This window comes from Diorhabda carinulata, chromosome 1, assembly GCF_026250575.1.
Source record: "Diorhabda carinulata isolate Delta chromosome 1, icDioCari1.1, whole genome shotgun sequence".
NCBI classification, from domain to species: Eukaryota; Metazoa; Arthropoda; class Insecta; order Coleoptera; family Chrysomelidae; genus Diorhabda; species Diorhabda carinulata.
In genome coordinates, this window is record NC_079460.1 from 33189262 (window position 1) to 33209215 (window position 19954).

General features: G+C 30.8%; 1 protein-coding gene across 1 annotated transcript in view; it reads right to left on the reverse strand.

The window, feature by feature from the left end:
* LOC130901717 (sortilin-related receptor-like) overlaps positions 1-19954 on the reverse strand; it is a 32186-nt gene that overhangs the window by 3344 nt on the left and 8888 nt on the right. Inside the window, exons 3-16 of the mRNA XM_057813271.1 lie at positions 12913-13074; positions 12543-12791; positions 9483-9745; positions 9105-9427; positions 8458-8822; positions 6572-6753; positions 5229-6019; positions 4527-5097; positions 4250-4443; positions 3902-4179; positions 3263-3601; positions 2529-2773; positions 850-1324; positions 161-430 (exon numbers count right to left, since the gene is read on the reverse strand). Coding sequence (XP_057669254.1) covers positions 161-430; positions 850-1324; positions 2529-2773; positions 3263-3601; positions 3902-4179; positions 4250-4443; positions 4527-5097; positions 5229-6019; positions 6572-6753; positions 8458-8822; positions 9105-9427; positions 9483-9745; positions 12543-12791; positions 12913-13074 — 4707 coding nt within the window. The remainder of the gene's footprint in view (positions 1-160; positions 431-849; positions 1325-2528; positions 2774-3262; positions 3602-3901; positions 4180-4249; positions 4444-4526; positions 5098-5228; positions 6020-6571; positions 6754-8457; positions 8823-9104; positions 9428-9482; positions 9746-12542; positions 12792-12912; positions 13075-19954) is intronic.

The following is a 19954-nucleotide window of genomic DNA, read 5'->3' on the forward strand; positions in this document are numbered from 1 at the left end:
AGTTCTTTGTTCATTGTAATTTTTTGGTGTAAGCTCAGCTTACAAGCTTACAGCCACGCTTCGCCACTGTTGATTCGATTATTTGAGACTTATGAAAAAGGTTGCAATAATATACACATATACGTGAATTAGTTGATTTAGCTTTACAAATGCGACTTACCTCAAATCTATAATTTGTTCCTGATGCTAATTTTATTGTAATATTTGTGGTTTTAGTTATTCTGGACGGTAAATCGGGATAAGGTCTATCGGCAAAAGTTCTTACATTGAAACCATCTGCTTCGCCATCATATATCCATTTGAGAGAGATAGAATCATCTGATTCTATTACAGATATATTCTTCACCATAGATACATTCGTTTCTCCATCAAATATCAAATGAACGGGAGCTGATTTTACACTCTCGTATTTTCTGTTGTGAACAATAACCTGAAAAGTCAAAGAATGTAATATTTATTTGTCTTACATAAGCAAATAATTCAGATTTATTTAAATGCATATTGAAGTCAATGATTGGTAAAATTTCATATTATTCAATTAGCGTTTATGTCATCAACCTATACATGGAACATCCTGATTCATTAGGAATAAGCAGAAAATTAAATAAAAAAGTTGAAGATTTATCAGACAATTCTGAGATTATTTCAAGTGAGTTAATATTTTTACAAAGGTTTCTGAAAGCTGATTCTCAAAACTTGGGTTTCAAAATCAAGCTGAATGTCTTATGTGCTTACTGAGTTTTCTAGACAGTTTGACAACTAAGAAAATTCTGAACCAGGACACAGTTTAGTGATCTTCATGTTAAAATCACAAAATCATCATTGGGTAGGAGCTTAAAATTAACTTACCCAGAAAGTGTAATTGAGACCATGTTCAAAATCTTGTGTAAGTAGATGTGCAGTTTCATTACCCAATAGCTTGAGTCTGACTTCAGCAGATTTAGGAGAAATCCAACATAATTCATATGAAACTATAATACCATTTGGAGTTCGTGGCTTATTCCAAGATACCAAAATATGAGATCCATTACGTTGTTTTACAGTAACATTCCAGGGTTCACTTGGAGTACCTTCAGCAGTTGAAGAAACGTTAAACATTGCTGGTGGGAATATAACGCTTGTGTTTTGTATTTTAACATACACTGTTAGATTGTATTTTGTGAAAGGTTGTAGATTGGTGAAATTATAGAAGTTTTGGCTAGTCCAAGATTCATTTTTCCATTGATCATTCCCGATTTTCTTAATGGAAGGAAGGTATTCAAATTTAATTGCAGGCGCTTGTGGAGTCCACCATCGAAGATAGAAAGAGTTGCTTGTTGTGAATCTGAAAATAGTTAATAACATTTTATACTGATTCCAATATTCTAATAAAGAACTTTATCATTTCTGAATAGCTTTTTAAACGTCTCAAATATGGGTATTCTAGCGATCTACGGGGTCATAAGTCAATTTTCCAAACAGGTAATTTCGATAACAGACTAAACAAAGAAAAATATCCGACTCACTTAATCTCTATCGTGTTTATATCACAAGTATACTGTCAGTCTAAAGGCAACCGTATTAACTGGTTCAAGAATTTATCATAGGCGTCGGATTAGAGACTTTGAGTCGATTCTTCTCTAATCTAAGAAATTATAATAATGGATTCGGATACTGCAGGTAAATATCTATCTATCAATCATAACAATTCAATTTTTAGTTTCAAGTTGTGATATTAATTTTTGAAAAGTGGCACTAGCTACAAAAAAATTTTAAATATTTATTTTTTTAATTAAAAAAAAAGTTACTGTATCCAAGTAGATCCAGCTTTATTTTAGTGGAGTTAAAGGTTTCAAGCCTTGATTATTGACTGATACAAGAATTAGACTCAGAAAACCGCGTTTGAGTGTGATGTGTATTATTTTATTTCTCCAACTCTGACGCCCTGTTGTACAGTTTATTTTTTAAGCATTTAGTTTCTCCCTTTCTTTATGCTTTTCATATGGAAAAAAAAACCTTGTCAATATATCTAAGATAGTAAAGGTCAACAAACGGTGCGAAAAGTTGTGATTATTTCGGACCATGGCCATGGTGCAGCTATAATAAAACATGCGAAGATGAAAATATTTTTTTATTAATGCGTATGTGTGTATTTTTTTGATCAAATAAATTTTACTAATTTCGTAGATTTTTTTTCCATCATACATAATGATGGTACCTTTTTCTAAATAATTGTAAGTAATCCGAAGATGAAAAACTTTTTCTTTATTAAGTAATATCACGTACAGTACATAAAAACTAACTAATACAGATCGATCAAATAAATACCTGTATAGGCATCGTATACATCCGAAATCAATAACTTTATAAGATTTTTTACTATTTATTCACATTTCGTACTTTTATAAAACTTCAAAATTATTTTTGTTATGAGATTCAATTCATTAGATTGTTGGGAACAATCAATTTTTAAATTCATATTGTGTTTTTCTGCCTACATGATAATTAACGATTATTAGTATTGAGAGTAAATTTCAATGCTTTAATACCTTTCATCAACCTCCATCAACACTTGATATACTCGAGATTTCTTGGAACAATTTCTCTCATCATAACCATCCTTACAATCAATTTTTCCATCACAGTATAGAGATAATGGATAACAGGTTTCATCACAGGGAAATAGTCCAAAGCTGCAGCTAGGTGCTCCTGGACCATCAGGCAAATTGTGCTCACAATATTGTTCATCAGTCTTATCCACACAATCAAAGTGATTATCACAAACAGCTGATTTCTGAAAATAATATATGAAGTACGGGAAATGAATACAAATACGAAATATAGCCAATTAATTAAATTATGATGGTAAATGTTTCAATAAATCATATAAAGCATAGGGTGCTGCCACAAGAACAGAATTTATGGTTGTTGCCATATGTTTTGTGTTTATTGTGCCTCAAGTCAGAGTTGTTTTAACATCTAAAGTTTGCCTTCTAGTCTCCAAGTTACAACGAATTCTACTACCTGTGTTGGTTTCGAGGTTACATCTTCGATTCTCTAGGTTTCCCAACCAAAGCATTTTTGCATATTCTTGCAATGACGAGACATTCTATAAGTAGGTTAACTAGAATTTTATCCTCCTCTCCATGAAATCTACACTAGTGTAGCCAGGTTCAATCTCAACAGTTATCACAAAGAAAACATTTAATACTATTAAATAATATCCCAAATATAATGAAAATTTGTTTCATTTAGTTGGTTGTAAAATTTAAATGTTACTTACAGGTATACAGCTTCCATCATTTCGACATTGAAACTGTGTATGAGTACAGTTCATAAAGGTCTTACAGTTCTTTTCGTCTTCTCCATGTAAACAGTCATCCATACCATCACATACAAACGAAGCTGTGATGCAATCTCCTTGTTCACATTGGAATTGATTGTTTTCACAAATAGTGTTTGGTCGTTGAGAAGTAGGTTCCATAGGAGGATAAACTGGGGTGTTACATCCTAATTCGTCACTACCGTCTTCACAGTCATCAGCACCATCACATTTCCACCAAAATGGAATGCAACGTTGAGTTCTACATCTGAACATCCAGGGGTCATGACAAGTTCCATTCTATCAAAGGGAAATAATCTTTAAAACAGTACTGGTTATAAATTTTGTTTTAAATATATAAATTTTAGTTTTGAAAAAATAAAAAATTAAATGTCACAAAGCTATCATTGTGACTTTATTGAATAAACAAGAAGACAAATTTTATAAATAATACATTATTTATTGCTGTTGGTATTTTATTGGACAAAAGGGTATTAAAAACATAATTAATAAAAGTTATTGTGATTCATAAACAGATGCCTGTACAATTTCAACAGAGTACTTTACATTCAACCACCACCTAACTAAATAATAACTCACTTTACTTTCAAACTCTTCAGGTAACTTAGGTACCTCCATGGTACTGAATGAACAATTTTTTTCATCTCTTCCATCAGTACAATCTGTATCTCCATCACATATCCAAGTTTTATAGATGCATCTGTTATTTGGAGGACCACAAGCCATTTGAGCATCAGTGCAAGTGTTGTTTAAGCATGAAAATTCGTCTGAACCATCTGTACAGTCTGATTCTCCATCGCATTTCCAGGTTGTTGGTATACAAATAACGCCACCAGACTTACAAGTAAACTCCTCACCTAAAATACAATATATCACAATAAGGGGGCACTAGTTGACTTTGCAATGTAATATTGATTTTAATATTACCTTTACAGCTAGTTGGTTTTCCTTCATTACAATTTCGTTCATCTGATTCATCCCTACAATCATTTTCTCCATCACATCTCCATTTAGAAGAAATGCACCTTCCATTTTCGCAAGCAAATTGACCAGCAGTACAATTTTGGCGTGGACAGTTAGCTTCATCTGAACCGTCCGCACAATCAGTATCATAATCACATCTATAACATAACAGTGAATTGGCGTTTGAAAATTTTAGAGATGTAAAATATAACCAAATTAGTTATTGAATATTCATACCCACCTCCAATAATTTGGCAAACATTTTCCATCTCCGCAAATGAAAAATGATGGAGGACATGTTTCAGTGATGCACTGAAATTCATCAGAGCCATCACCACAGTCATCTTCACCATCACACTTCCATCCTTTAGGTATACACAAATGGTTGTTGCATGTAAAATGTTCGGGACTACAACTATTTCCAACTGATGGACACGTCAAATTGACTAATGGTTCCACATTTCCTGGACACATACATTTACCATTTTGCATTATTAATCCATCGGGACACAAACAAGCGTGGCCGCCTTTAGGTAAACCAACACATATGTACGAGCAATCGGACTTTGTACATGCGTTTGTTCCTATTTGCAAACCATGAGCGAAAACTTTGAGATCCATAAGACCTGGCATTTGTTTTAAAATGATTTCTACACCAGTAAAATTATCTTTATCAGCGGCGAAGATAGAGTTCCTCTTCCAGTCGTCCCAGTACATGTTATTTTTGAAAACAGAAATAGCAAATGGGTGAGAGACTACATCAGTATTGTAGACAACCTTAATAAATCCATCCCCATGTAAATCGGAACTACCTATAATAAACAAAATTATATTATTTTCAAATTAAAATGGGATAACATCAAAGATAACCAGTTCTAGATGAGATTACTGAATATTTCATAAGTCCCCTTATGAAACTAAACAGATAAAAATATGTTCATACCTATGTAGTCTAATCTAGCATCCACCCAGTATAACCTATTGGCAATATAATCAATTGTTATTCCATTTGGCCATTCAACTTTGTTCCTTCCAAACAAAGTTAAATTATTAGTACCATCCAAATTAGCTCTGTTCACTGAAGGATTTTCCACGGACCAGTCTGTCCAAAACATATAGCCATTTTGAGGATGTAGGACAATACCTCTAGGTTTATGTAATACAGTAGAATTCAAAATTGTTCTTCTCATTCTTCCACTGTTATGTATATCAGTTCTTATTAGTTCTATCTTAGCTCGCACGCCATCTACAAAATAAAGAGTCTTCGAAATCCAATCAAAAGCCATCCCTTCTATAGACGCAAGATCATTTGATATGAGTACTTCCACAGTGGTACCATTAGAGAAGCATTGTCTTGATATAGTATCTTCAGCTATATCCGCCCAATATACACAATTCTCAGCAGTGTCGAAATCAATAGTTATGACATTCTTTAAATTTGAAATTGGTAATTTTTCTAATTTTTTAGTTACAAGATTATATCTCGAAATACGTTCTCGTTGTGCAAAAAGAATGAAATCATTGACTTCTTTGAAAGGACAAGGAACTAAATCCGGAAGATAGTGAGATTCAAAACCACCAATACATTTGTCTACTGCTATTTTACGATAACCTTTGGTGCGATTGAAGAATTCTCCTGGTTTGCAAGAAGTAGGTATTTTGTAGACATTTATGGGTAATGTCTTGTCACGAATGCAGCGGGGTGGAGAGCCAACTAGAGTAAATCCAAAATCACTAAAAATAGAATAAGAATATATCAACAAAAATTTTTAATTTTTGAAAATTATTATTACTTCTGATAAATACACTTGTCAAACTAAATAGTATTAATAAGATAATATGTAGTTAATTACTTCAAAAACAGTTTAACAGAAATTGCTTAAAATTCACAAAAAGATAAAAATAATCAAAATTTGATTGGAAAGTTCACATGAAATGGTTGGTAAAATGATATAACATAAAATTGAGACAGGTGATAGTGCAAACCATTGGGAAAAACACATAATTGATATATTGAAAGTCCCGATAAAAATCTATAACAGGTACGTTATGAGATATGGCTGAGAGCAACTGTTGCTGGTACATACACTTAGTGAAAAGAAATAGAATTTTAATACTAATATAGTTATATTAACGTTAGGTTGGAAAATATGCAGTTATTTCTGAAGGAAAATGAAACCTTAGATTCTCATAATATAAGAGAAACTTCTGATAATAATGACATCAACAGCGTATAACTTTCTTAAATTGCATAATACAATCATGATAAAATTTGTTTTTCCCTACCATTCAAAATCTAGAAGGTCACATTCACAGTTTACTATAGATGTTTCTTGAACATAATCCAAACCATTCAAACAATTAACAAGCGGTATTCTTCGCTGGTAAGTAACTTGTTGTCCAAGAATACAAGGGATATAATTACGGTTTTGTTCACTATAACTAGGATACCACATTTTATAATCACCCTAAAAAAATCTATTTTTTTACATTTGAAATAAACTCATGATTTTATTACACAAAAACTCAGTTTTTAATATCTGACAATGAAATAAGTTGGAATTTTTGGAACTGTTGGTAATATTCATACTAAACACACTGTTTCCACTACCACTATACAAACACTCACAATTACACCGTGTGACGGGTGTTTCTTGGCTATCAAAACACGCGTTAGCACTGTAATTGTGATTGTTGGTGTGGTGTAAACAGTGTGTTCAGTATGATAATGAAATGAAGAACAGGAACCAATTGGTGATCAAATATTAATAGTATTAACTAACATAAAACACTATAGTTAACAGTCAACTGGTATCATGGATTATTGTAATTACCCTACAGTAAAAATTTTCTATGGCCGCAGATAAATATTTGTTATTTTTTCTTATGTAGAAAATTTAGAAATAGAAGAAAATTATTTTTTTTTTATAGATAGGGTGTCGTATCACCCCACAATACCACTAAAGTGACTTTAAATCAGAGTGCGGGAATTAAAAGGGCGCGGCGTTCATTGACGCAAAGAGAACTGTAGTACTATGTGGAACATTTAAGTGAACTAAGTAGTGATGAAGAAAAGTAAATATAGTATTAAGATTATGTGCCTCTGTGATTCCAAAAATCATTATTTACTTCAGAATTTGGATTTACAAGAAACCTAACGTTAGTTTCATTCGTACCTAAAAAATAGAAATGTAATTTTAGTCTCCTCCATGCATCATAGCAGGACTATTGCTGAAAGCGGCAAACCAGAGATAATCGAACTATATAATTCAACTAAATCAGGAGTGGACTCACTTGAACAGAAATGCACTATTTATTCTTATCAGCAGATGACCTCTTGCGGCATTCTATGCAATGCTTGACATTTCAAGAGTTAATGCCTATGTGCTTTACACTTGTGCTAATGTTGATAATAAAATGTCACAAAGAAATTTTACAATATCGTTAAGGAAGAATCTTGAAAAGAAAATAGAATACAGAAGAATTTTTTAGGGAACTAAAAGCAGCATTTCTAAAGTATTCATCATATGCATCTTGGATATTCTATTATTTTGTTTTTGGATCATTAATAATTACTACATTTTTTTAAAGTAAAATTTAACATGGTGGTTAAGTTTATTTTTGAATTTAAGATTTATGTTTAACTTTTTCTTGTAATCTGCTATTTTTAATACTGTTTAAACAAACATTTATTAAAATAATACAACTTTCTAATCTTTTATTTAAAACTATTGTTTTAAAATGGGGTGTTGATACACCCCAGGATACCAATTACGTGTCTATAAAACCAAGATACCAGTCGAGGGTTAAGTGAGGTTAACACATCTCTATTAAAAGTTGTTAAAGTTTTCCATATTACGTTTCTCTCTCTATATATACATAAATATGTCTAAACTACAGTAATAATTAAGGTTACCAGTATAATTAGCAAATACAATGCCAATTAAGACTTTAATATAAAAAAAATTTAGCTGATTTAGAATACAAGCGAATTTTTCAGCTTGTTCAAGTTAGTTGACATAATGTGTGTGAAACAGAAAAATTGATACATTTGCAGAAGAAGACAAAGTCGTTATTTACTGAGTATTGTAGAGTTTGGGAAATTGTGTTTGGTGCAATATCAGTGACCGAAAGATAGACAATTGATTTAATAATCAACTAAGTTGACTTACCTTTGTACATTTACGGGGAAATAGTTTTGTAAAATCTACTTTAACTATAATCCATTGATGACGTTCAGGTAAAGATCCGAACATTGTAAAGACAGTTGTGTTTTCTCCTGGTTCAGTCATTAATCCATATAGTCTTAATTCTTCATTATGAAATTCCGTTTGGTTCCATGATCTACCTTCATCAATAGAATATTCAATATGTCTTGTTTCTCCTTTAGTTTTATAGTATTTAACAGCCGAGAGAATACCTCCATGGTCGCCCATATTAAAAAAGTATAAATCCATAAGTGTATGACGCCATGTGACTCCAGCATCCAAACTTATGTATATTCCATAATGTCCCTTTAAATTTTTACCCAAAACACCTGAAATCCAAATACTTGATGTTACAACCATAAAAGTACTTCTGTCTGTAAAATCTGAATGAATCCAATAATTTTTTATTTGAAAATGTAAAAACTGTGAAATTACCCGAATTATGGAATGACATTGAAAATTTTTAGAGAGTTCCACTGTAGAACGCTTTTGAAGTTGATTTGAACAGTTCCATCTTGGATTTAATTATTAGTGATCATAAAAGAGTTGAAGATGTATCAACCATTCAAAGATTTAGTAAGATGCAATATACAATTGTAAAATATACTAACCTGTAGCCATTATTATTCCAGGGGCTGATTTACTGGATAAGATTCCAACTGATCTAGTATCTGGTAATAATTGATTAAATTTCTGACTCAAATGTAAAGAGCAATTATTGGTGCTTACACAACCAGTTGATTGACCATCTACGTAGAATGCAGGGGGTTGGATCAACTTCCAAGTAGCTCCATGATCGAATGTTATGACAGATCCTAAATGCTGTGGTCCTAAATGTCCCCCAACTGGTTTAGAAAGTACTTTTGATGCTATATAAATTCCAGTAATTCCTTCTACTTTATAAACGTCTGCGAAAGCTTCTTCCGACATATGGCTAACACAAACATTATTATCAGAAACTAAAATGTTTAATATATAGAGTAACTTACTGTAACCATGTATCTTGCCATGAGCTTAATGGGAAGAAAACGAACACATCTTCCAAAGACAGTGTAAATTTCACTTCCTGACCATCTCCTGCTAGGTTTTCAGATGTATACAAATGAGATGTTGTATTTGTGTGACCCGCGGCCACCAATGCTCTAGGATTGGTGACGTCAACGATTAAAAAGCTTTGGAACTTTTCAGTTGAGTCGAAGACACACAACTGACGTTTACCAAATTTGTAAGAAACATATAAATTCAGTTCTCCCTAAAAATTTTAGTATGATTATTTGGTTAGGAAGAAATTTGAAATTTGATTGATACAGTTTTTTAAGTTTTGTAAAGATATTTATACAGAATTTCTGGAAATATATGAAGTACAGTCAAATAAATATAGAAAAGTAAGTGGATAAACATACTTTTGTTTTTTTGGTATTAACATCAAATATGTGTTTAGGCCAAAAACAATTCGAGATTGGCTCATATGGTTAGGAATAGTTTCAATAAAATTCTTGTAATATAAAAAATCGATATGGCTATTATTTTACTGATGGATAAAATGTTAAATTATGGACATGTGGATCAAATTTTTTTTAGTTGTTATTTTATCTTAATATTTATTATTATAAGAGGAATATGATTTATATTCAATACTGCGAATTTGAACAAGCCTATGGATGAAGACAAGTGATTTATTATCAACAGAATTATTCATATATTTATTAATCATATCCTATATACGTATGATTATGTAAAAAAATATTTATTATTATTTAAGAAATAGGAAGATTATAGAAAATATAGGTGTGTTCAAACTCGTATTGATTAAATGATTTAAAGGTAAAAAATACTGTTGAAAAGTTGAAACGGAAACATGGTTTGGTAGCTGATTTCTAGACTCGGTACTAGGAAGGGACCATTGATTGAATTTCAACATGGTTTTAAAAATATTAATTATTAATCAAACTAAACTCTGATCGATTTGGCAAATTGTAACCTGAAGTTGCAGGAGATATCAAAAAAGCTAATAATTTATTTGGAATAAACATTTGTATATGAGAAAGACGTTTTGGAAGTGGGTGGCGCATGAGCCAACAGTTGACAAAAATAAAAATATAACAATGGACAAAGCTTAGATCCACTATATTACACGCCAAAACCAGCGGTTAGCTGAATGTAGACAAGGCAAAAATTTAAGAGAGTACTGGAAAGATAACATCCATATTCGGAAAATAGGGCAGGCATTTTTTGAACGCAGATATATCAAAAAAAATAGCCATATACTTATCGAAAGAATATGATTTTTCATCAAATAGTGTCAAAATGTTAGAATTATACATTAAATTGTTAGCGCATTTATTTTATTCTCACATCTCTCATAAAATCTGATTTTAGTGAATATTTTGCATTTTTTTTATTAGGCTGAACACTTATCGAGAGATGTGTATTTTGAATCTATTTCTCAGAATATAAAAAGAAATATTTTTACATATAATGTTGCATATTAATTTCTGGATCGAGATTATATTCTAAAAATAAGTATTCCTTTTACTGAATAATGAAAAAGATGAAACATTTAAAGAGAGAATCTTATTTTTTCAAATATCTGCCAAGCAGTTTCAATTATTATAAGACATTAGGATAATAGATTTGATGTTAGCACCTATTCCATTCTATGGACCACAGAGTGGTTTTAGAGGATAAGTGAGGGTTATTCTATCATATTTTCAATTAATTCATGACATTATTTTAGTAATTCTTTTCTTAGACAATGATCTTTTAATAATTCTATAGATATAATCATTTCGAATTTATATAAATTCGAAAGTTTACATTTATTTTACTGTAATAGCAAACCATCCAGTAGGTAATAATAACCTCACTTACCCTCCGAAACTAGCATGTATCTACTAGCAATAGGGTAGGTCACTGTTTCCCAACCTCTTTTGTACCATGCCACACCCAAGCACTTCTAAAATTCTTATACCCCTCTATATAACATACACCATAATGTTTAATATTAAAAAAAATTTAATTGTTTAATTAAGAAACTTAAATGTTAAATGTTTTAGGAAAAAATATCTAGGAAATTGTTAAAGAAGCACCGTAAGTAAATTTTCAAAACATACAATTAAAAACAAAACTTCAAATTCGAAATAATTTGACTAAAGATTTTAATTAAGAGCAGAATTTTCCTTTATCCCTTCAACTCTGTGAAAAATGATAATCTTAATTACAAAAAGCCTTAGTGAATACGAGAACTACGACTAAATATCCACGTGGCTGTGAAGAAAAGAAATTATTCACAGACTGATCTTGGCTTACAGCGCCACTTGTTTGACTCTACAGATTCAGAGCGGGTGGTGCTCCTGGGAGCTTCTCTTTTACTAGGCATAATCGGACCTCAGATTCTTTTCAGTCGACTCAGGTTATCTCCTTCATCAATACAAATTCTTTTATTCAGATACATAGAACTGCGTTGTTTAGCGATATTTTAAAGCATCCGGGGGTCCACGTGGATCTTGCCGTCTACCTCAGGGATGTTTACTTGACGACGCTTATATTTTGGTATCGTCAAATGAATTTATAATATTTATTAGCCACAATTATTTAAGAATTTGCTTTTTTCTTCCAATTGGGCACCGATATCTAGCATTGCATTTGAACTTTCGAATTGTCCCTTTCTACAAACAAATTGCCCCCCTATTGGGGTGGGCCCCACGTTGGGAAACATGGGGGTAAGAGGTGATAGGACAATAATTATCCTACTCCCAAAATATGAAATACCTAATGAAAATTAAAAAGTTTGGTAAATTAAAAAAAATAAAAGGTTCTTAATTCAGCACGTATCTGTCATATTAATCAGATTCAGATAGTTTCATTCATTTTTCAAGTATTATCCATTAAATTCTCAGCTATATTAATTAGAAAGTTATTAAAATGTCTTAACTTCGATATAAAGACAAAGTTCATATGAAATTACTAATAAATTTTTAAAGGATCCTTAGATATTCTATCTAATTATTTTTAACTGTTTATTTTTCAATTGTTTGAACACTACTTACCTTAGAAGTGTAGGATGTGGTGAAAAGATAGTCGCCTTTAATGAAGAAGTCTTTTACATTTGTGTTATAAATTTGAGATGCCGTATGTTTGAATAAATTTGAGGAATGGATTATTGAGCTTAAATTATTCGGTTCCGATCTTTGTATAATAACGTGATAAGTTTCATCGACATCTTTCATCCAAAAATATGCTTTTACGTATTCGTAGAGTGGTCTGAACGTCTCTCCAAAGTCTTCAGTTACCCAAAGCTGTAAGAAAATATATATACATTTCTATCATTCCTGAAATTTCCAAAAAAAAAGCAAAAGAGAGCTATATTGAATTGATTGTGCTTCCAAGTCAATTTCAGATGCGAATTACTGAACTTACTTTGTTTTTAATGTGATTTTTATCCAAAACCAACATTATCGATGGATACAATTCGTGGAAGGAGACTTCGGAAGGTGTGAAGTTTAAATCTCTTCTGATAAATGTTTTCCCATAATCAGTTGTTACGTACATCACATTATGTTTGATATCAGTGACAACAAACTAAAAAAAAAATTGTGAATGTGGATGATTCAATTTGTTTAACATTTAAATTTATTTTGTTGTTCATTATGGTTATTTTTTTATTTAAATTGAAGCACATCACCAAATTGGTTATTTTTCAAAGTAATACTAATCTGTACAATTTATTATTCAATTTTAAGTTTTTTTTAAACAGGTTTGATATATCATGTCTTTAGTTATATTAAACGAACTCTAACTAAGCCAAATTACATATTTCTATCATGTTCTTTTCTTATTAACCTTATTACAGCTGTCACCGTTTTATTGTTTAAATTTTTTTGCAAAGTAGTTTTTGTGAAACTTTAATATAATCTGTTTTTATAAAATTACAATGTAGAACTTCTATTATAACATTATTGTCTAATATAATGCATCTGATAGTCAAGAAAATGAAACACAAAGCTTAGGACTTTATAAGCAAGACGTATCAAGATGCAACAGAGTACATTCGATTCGGGAGAGCCTCATGAAACTTTGTGATTACAAATGATGAATTAGAAATGAAAATACATCTGTGCAAGAGAAAAATGCATCTAGATGGTTAAAAATTGAAAAAACTTGGGAAATATTGCCGGAAATCAATTTTTCTAATCGGTTTTCGAGATAGCTGAACACGAACATCATGACAGAAAAGGTCTACGAGACACCTGGTGGTCAGGATGGCGCCAACATCTACGCCTCCCGTGGAAATTCGATATGAAATTGTGATATATATACATATATCAAAATAAAAGTTTTCGAGGTCAATGAACACACACCTGTGAAGTACCTGGTGGCCGGGATGTTTATACGTCATATTTGGAAAGCCATGGCCAGGTACTTCATAGACCCTTTCTGCGGTGATATTTGTATTCAGCGACTTCGGAAACCCTCGAAAATTGAGCTCATCATCTAGATGCATTTTTCTCTTGCACAGATGTATTTTGATTTCTAATCATTTCTCATCATTTGTAATCACAAAGTTTCACGAGGCTCTCGCGAATCGAATTTACTTTGTTTCATCTTCATCCGTCATACTGCTCAGAAGTTCCTAGGTTTCGCTCTTTTTTGTGCTTAATTTCTTCGATTATTACACGTCACGGTAATCTTACTCAGGATTACATAAAAAATAATACTACTTAGTTATTTCAACAGTGGGATACCGCTAAAAACGGCATAATTCTTGACTATTTTTTTCCTCCAACGAATTGTTGGCTTCTACAAGAATAGAGCTATATTCAAGTCGATTGCGAAGTATTAAAAATGTTTTTTGGATAATAGAAAATGTTGTATTAGTTTATTATTGTCACTACATATTTATAATTATCATTTAATTAGTTCTTTTTTTTTTAGAGGTCTACAGTACTGGAAAGCTTATGTACTAACCACCCTGGTTACACGTCAATTAAAATAAAAGCAGGAGTGTATTTGTGTATTAAATATTACCATACACAATGATAGCCCCTGTACAAAATTTTATAGATTAACAAAACACATTTCTTCCCTCTGAAGTAGCAATAGTAATGAAATTTCATTTAAAAAACTTGTCGCAAGATTTTCCTATTTTATTTTCTTTTTTGAAAAATATGTACTATTCCGTTAAAATGAAACAAAGGATTTTTGATGAGTCAACAACTCGAATTTGAATAATCCATACGTCATAATTAATAGCGGCATTCAAACAAAAATATTTGTCACATAAAGATAAAGAATGTGATAAGATTTTTCTACAAACAAGTTAAAAATTTGTTTTTTTTTATTAGAAATAAATGGTAATACATTGTTAATAATTTTATATTAAATTTCTTTGTCCTTGTGAATGCAATTTAAATCTGGATGATTTAACCGGAATATTGAAAAGGACATACTTTCTGTATGAAATTTTTTGTAGTAACTACGCTCTGTAAAAAAATTTCGACAATATTTTTTCATTATATACTCTTGTGAATAGCATGATATAATAGCTTTATATGTATTATGTAAAGCAATCTTTGAAGTCGATTTTTGAGCACTGAAATACATCGGATTTATTTGATATTTCCCACACTTATTGAAGACACAATAATTTAATAAATTTGTGTCATGATCCTGATAGGGTTCGCTAGGTTAGTGATTTTCTTTATATTCGATTTCTGGTAATGCTTTGTGTCAACTTCCAAGTGACGTGCTCAGACATGCGTATTGCTTGATTCTATAATCAAAGAAAAACGCGGTATTTTCAAAAAGGGGGCTTAAGAACCACTTATCTCACCAAACCGAAGTAGCAGGTGCGCAATTTACCCAGTTTTTAGATAAGTTACTTACGTAGAATAAAAATTAATAGTTTACAAAACTGAACAAATATGCTTCCATATAAAACCCAACTAAAAATTATAATATAATTTTTCAGCACTTTAACTAAGAGTACAGGGGTAAAATTGAATTGTTAAAACATTAATTTTCTATTATCAGTAGTACTGGATGAATATGATTGTTTCAGTACTAAGGATTGTGCATAATCCGTAATTCAACCATTCAACCAATATTCCGACCTTGGCCTTGGAATATCATTCTTAGTGCCATATATCTTGGTTAATTTAATAGTGGAAAGTATTTTTCATTTCACTTATATTTCATGAATTTAGGCAGTATTTCTCGCATGTTATAAGTAATAAATGTGTCATTTTTAAAACGGATCTGTAAATCAACAGATTTATAATCTATTTTAACTCATGATTTGATAAATATAATGTAATGAATAATTTATAATATAAAAATTTTGTCGTAGCACTAACGGGAAAGAAAATATCTATACTACCAAAACTTCAAAAGAAATACCATTATACAAATACTTGCACCTGAAAGATGAGTGAAAATGAAACATGAAAGAAATGTCATAAAACTCATTCTACTAGTCAAAGACCTATCAGAGCACTGTGCATTTATGATATCAACAAAGCTGACAATGGAGTTCTAAAGCAAAATTAATCAATAGACAAGGTCGCACAAGACTTAAAGGAAATGATGAATCCAATACACTTGTCAAACGAGGACACAAATTTATTTATTCATTTACACCACCCCACAGCCCAATAGCCAATTACTGAGTGGGAAAAACATACAGAAAAGTTATCAATTAAACGAAGTTGAATAGTACACATAAACAGTGATAAACTCAGATGAAATGTCGAGAATACACTGTAAATAAAGATATGAGAAAGGTGAGTCTAATAGTTGCAGGTAATTTCTTCATGAAACCACTAAATAATAAAAAAATTTTTTTATTAGAGATATTATTGCAAAAAATATTCAAAAAGTTCTGCATGTAACAGTTATATTGGTACATTCTATATCAGGGGTGGCCAAGCTCCTTGATAGTCCGAGCCATTTTTCAAAATTTGAAATGTTTTGCGAGCCGCAATTAAAAATGTATGCAAAAAGGGTATTATTTTCTTTTTCTTTTTTTACAGAAATTATGTTTATTGAAAACATATAAATAAAAGTACAAAATGTTTGTATTGAATTTGAAAGTTAAACATATTTATTTTACATCTTTTGATAAGTTTTTAAAATTTGGTGAAGAATTTGTGAAAGCACTTCTCAATAATTCTTTCAGATGCTGGTTAGTTAATATTGATCGGTGTTTGGATTTCACGAATTTTAAAGTAGAATCAAATGATTCACAAAAGTACGTTGTTCCGAATATTGAAATAATTCGACAAGCAGCTTTTTTTAATTTAGGATACTTCGATTCTGGTACAAATTTACAAAATTCAGTAATCGGCATCGACTTATATTTTAATTGTAGAACTTGATCTTCTTGCATCTCTACGAATTCTAATTCTCCAGATGCTTTTTGGGTCATAATTATATTGGAAATTGAAAACTCATCTTGAATTATGTTAATTTCAAAAGGATTCAGAAAAAAATCAAAAGACGATTTCAAAATTTTCAAGTCTTGAAATCTGTTTTAGAATTCCGTCAATATTCCTTCTAGTTGTTCTATATACTCGTTGAGTGTTTCTTGTTTAATATTGGAACAGTTTTTTTTAATTCGAGGAAAGTGGCAAAATGTTTTATTTTTGTTGTCCTTTAGAAAAAGTCGTAATTTAGTTTGAAAACTATTTTTATATTATTTTATCTTTCCCCTGCAATTGTAAATTGAGTGTTTTCAAATGTTCCATGACATCAGTGGAAAACATTAAGTCTTGTAACCACTCGTTATCAACTAATTCTGAATAGGTTATTTCCTTTTCTTTTAGAAATGCAGTTATCGGATCAAACAAATCTACAAATCGATTTAATACGCTGTAGCTAGATAACCATCTAACAATGCAAAAGAAATTAATGTTTGAAAGTTCTTCGTCTTTTAATTCTTCAAGGAAATTTTTGAATTGTCGATGATTGTTTGCATTAGTGCGAATGTAATTTACAATGTGTAACACTGTTTTCATAACATCAGGATATGAGAACTACCCCTTCGGAACACCTGATAAGATTAGGTCTTGCCATTACAAGCTTAGGACAAGAAAACTATAAAGATATAACCTCCTTAAGTCAGAACTTATACTATAGTTCATTAAAAACTGCTTCGATAGGGGGAATAATAATCCTTGAGGTTGCAGTGTAGTATAACTTCTAATTGAATCTATCTAAATCTATATTTTTAGTTATTCACTTGTTACATAATTTATTCCATATATACATAATTCGATATTTGTGAAGGTTTGTTTTTCTATAAAAAATTTATTTTTAATTAAAGGAGATAAAGTTTCTTCAAGGAAACGAAATGTTTTATCTTGTTTTGAGGTCAATAATCCTATATGAGTAATATGAAAAGTTACATATTGAGTATCAATACACATTTATATGGTATTAAATATTATTCACAGTATAATAATATGGATTATTTACTTTATCATTGTGGTTACTATCGGCAAAAATTATTAATTATTCCAACTCATATGTACATAATTAACACTGTAAAAATGTTTGAAAGCCATAAATATAAAAAAATGAGTAAATATCAAGTTAAACAGCTTCAAACAATTTAAATGAGGTATTCGTTGTAATACAAAAATATTTTTCTTTACATTGAATGTCAATATCGGGAGATATTCCTTATCAACTGCATTTTCATGATCAATGTGTGTTGTCAAAAAAAAAACAACTTTATTTATAGAATAAAATAATTGCATCTTTTTTGTGAGACATTAGTTGGATATATAGTAGAATTTGAACCCACGGACAATGTCATACATACATAATTTCAACCTGATATACGAAGATTGTCTGAAAAGTTTCCGTCCCTTAACCTGAAGATGTCAGCACCTTATAAATATAATTTGGGAAATATGTTTCTACGTGCGTTGAGAGATTTACTTCAATTGGTCATTACCAAAAAGGCTGTCGTTTTTGATAAATTTTTTCTCTTCTGAATATTATATTTGTTGTAACCAAACAAAAATTCTGCTGCGTGGCTGTGAAACACTTTCAAGACAATGTTTTTTTTTGATTAACCACCCATTTTGCACACAAATTCCTCAAAACTAAATTTTCAGAGAATAAGCAATAGATACTTTTTAAAACGCCTACTATATCTACACTTGATTATTTCTCATCCTTCTTCCAATTATTCCAATACTAAAAGTTACATGGCAGTGGCTAGCTAGAAACGAGAGTTTCATGTACTTAACAGCTTGAAGCGATACTATTATACTATATGTGAATAGAAAATTTGGTGATGGCACGGAAAATTGATGCAGAGCTATCTTTCCAACTTGAACTTCTTTTCCTTCACCTCTTACTTTTCATTTCACCAGGAGCTTCTGTACTGAAATCACTGCCTTGAAAATACTAACACATATTATTGTATCGGCAGAATACAAAATAAAATTCAATCAGGAATCAAAATTTATAAAGAAATGTAACAATAATGAAATACAAATCGCACACAACTATATCCAATACCCAAACTATATCAAAGTAATACTCCCTCCGTTCGGAAATATGGTATACATTTCGAGATTTTTTTTGTCCGGATATGTAGTACACATTTGCAAAACACACAATAAAACTTAAAATTAACATGATAAGTATATTATATCAACTTTTTTAGAAAAACTATTAATAAATAATAATTATTTTGTTAAAATACTCCCCAAATTCAATTAAAATATGATTTGGCCTTATTGTACGCTCTTTCGGAACATAAATATTTTCCAGCTAGTTCACCCTCGCAACAAAGTTTTGTTTTCCCTCATCTTTTAATATAATTGATTCCATACATGTTTGTAATGTAGTAAAAGCGTGATAAAGGGTAGTTACTTCTAATCTATTGAAAACAATCTATTAATTCATCAATTGTGTTTGGCGAAGCTTCATGTTGCAGCAACTGTTTCGAGTTAAAAAACCTACATTGAGAACGATTAAATCGGGGCTATTTGCCGTTTTTTCATTAAATTTAATATTCCAGCCACTAACAAAACCTAGAGTGATAATATCTGCATCTTTATAAAAAAGCGGGTTACATTATCTTGCTGTAGGTGAATTGTTTTCTTTTTTTTGCAATGTAGTGCTATAACAAATTTCACATTTTTTGTTACCATTGTCCCTTTAACCCTGTTCTTGGAATTTCTTAAAGCAGGTTCTTGATATATAAATGACCATATTCCAATTTTGCGAGGGCTGTTTTTTTCAACCTCCAATAGGCTATAAATAAAAGACAAGTTCTTATAAAAGAATAATTTTATTACCAAAAGATCGGTACACTTACGGTTACGTTTCGACAATATCACAGTTTACTTCTCGACATAATCACGGAAGAGATTGAGATATTTGTCATATCCGTGGACAAGCTTTTCAATACCCTCTTCAAAGAAAGTTACCGCCAATGTAGCTC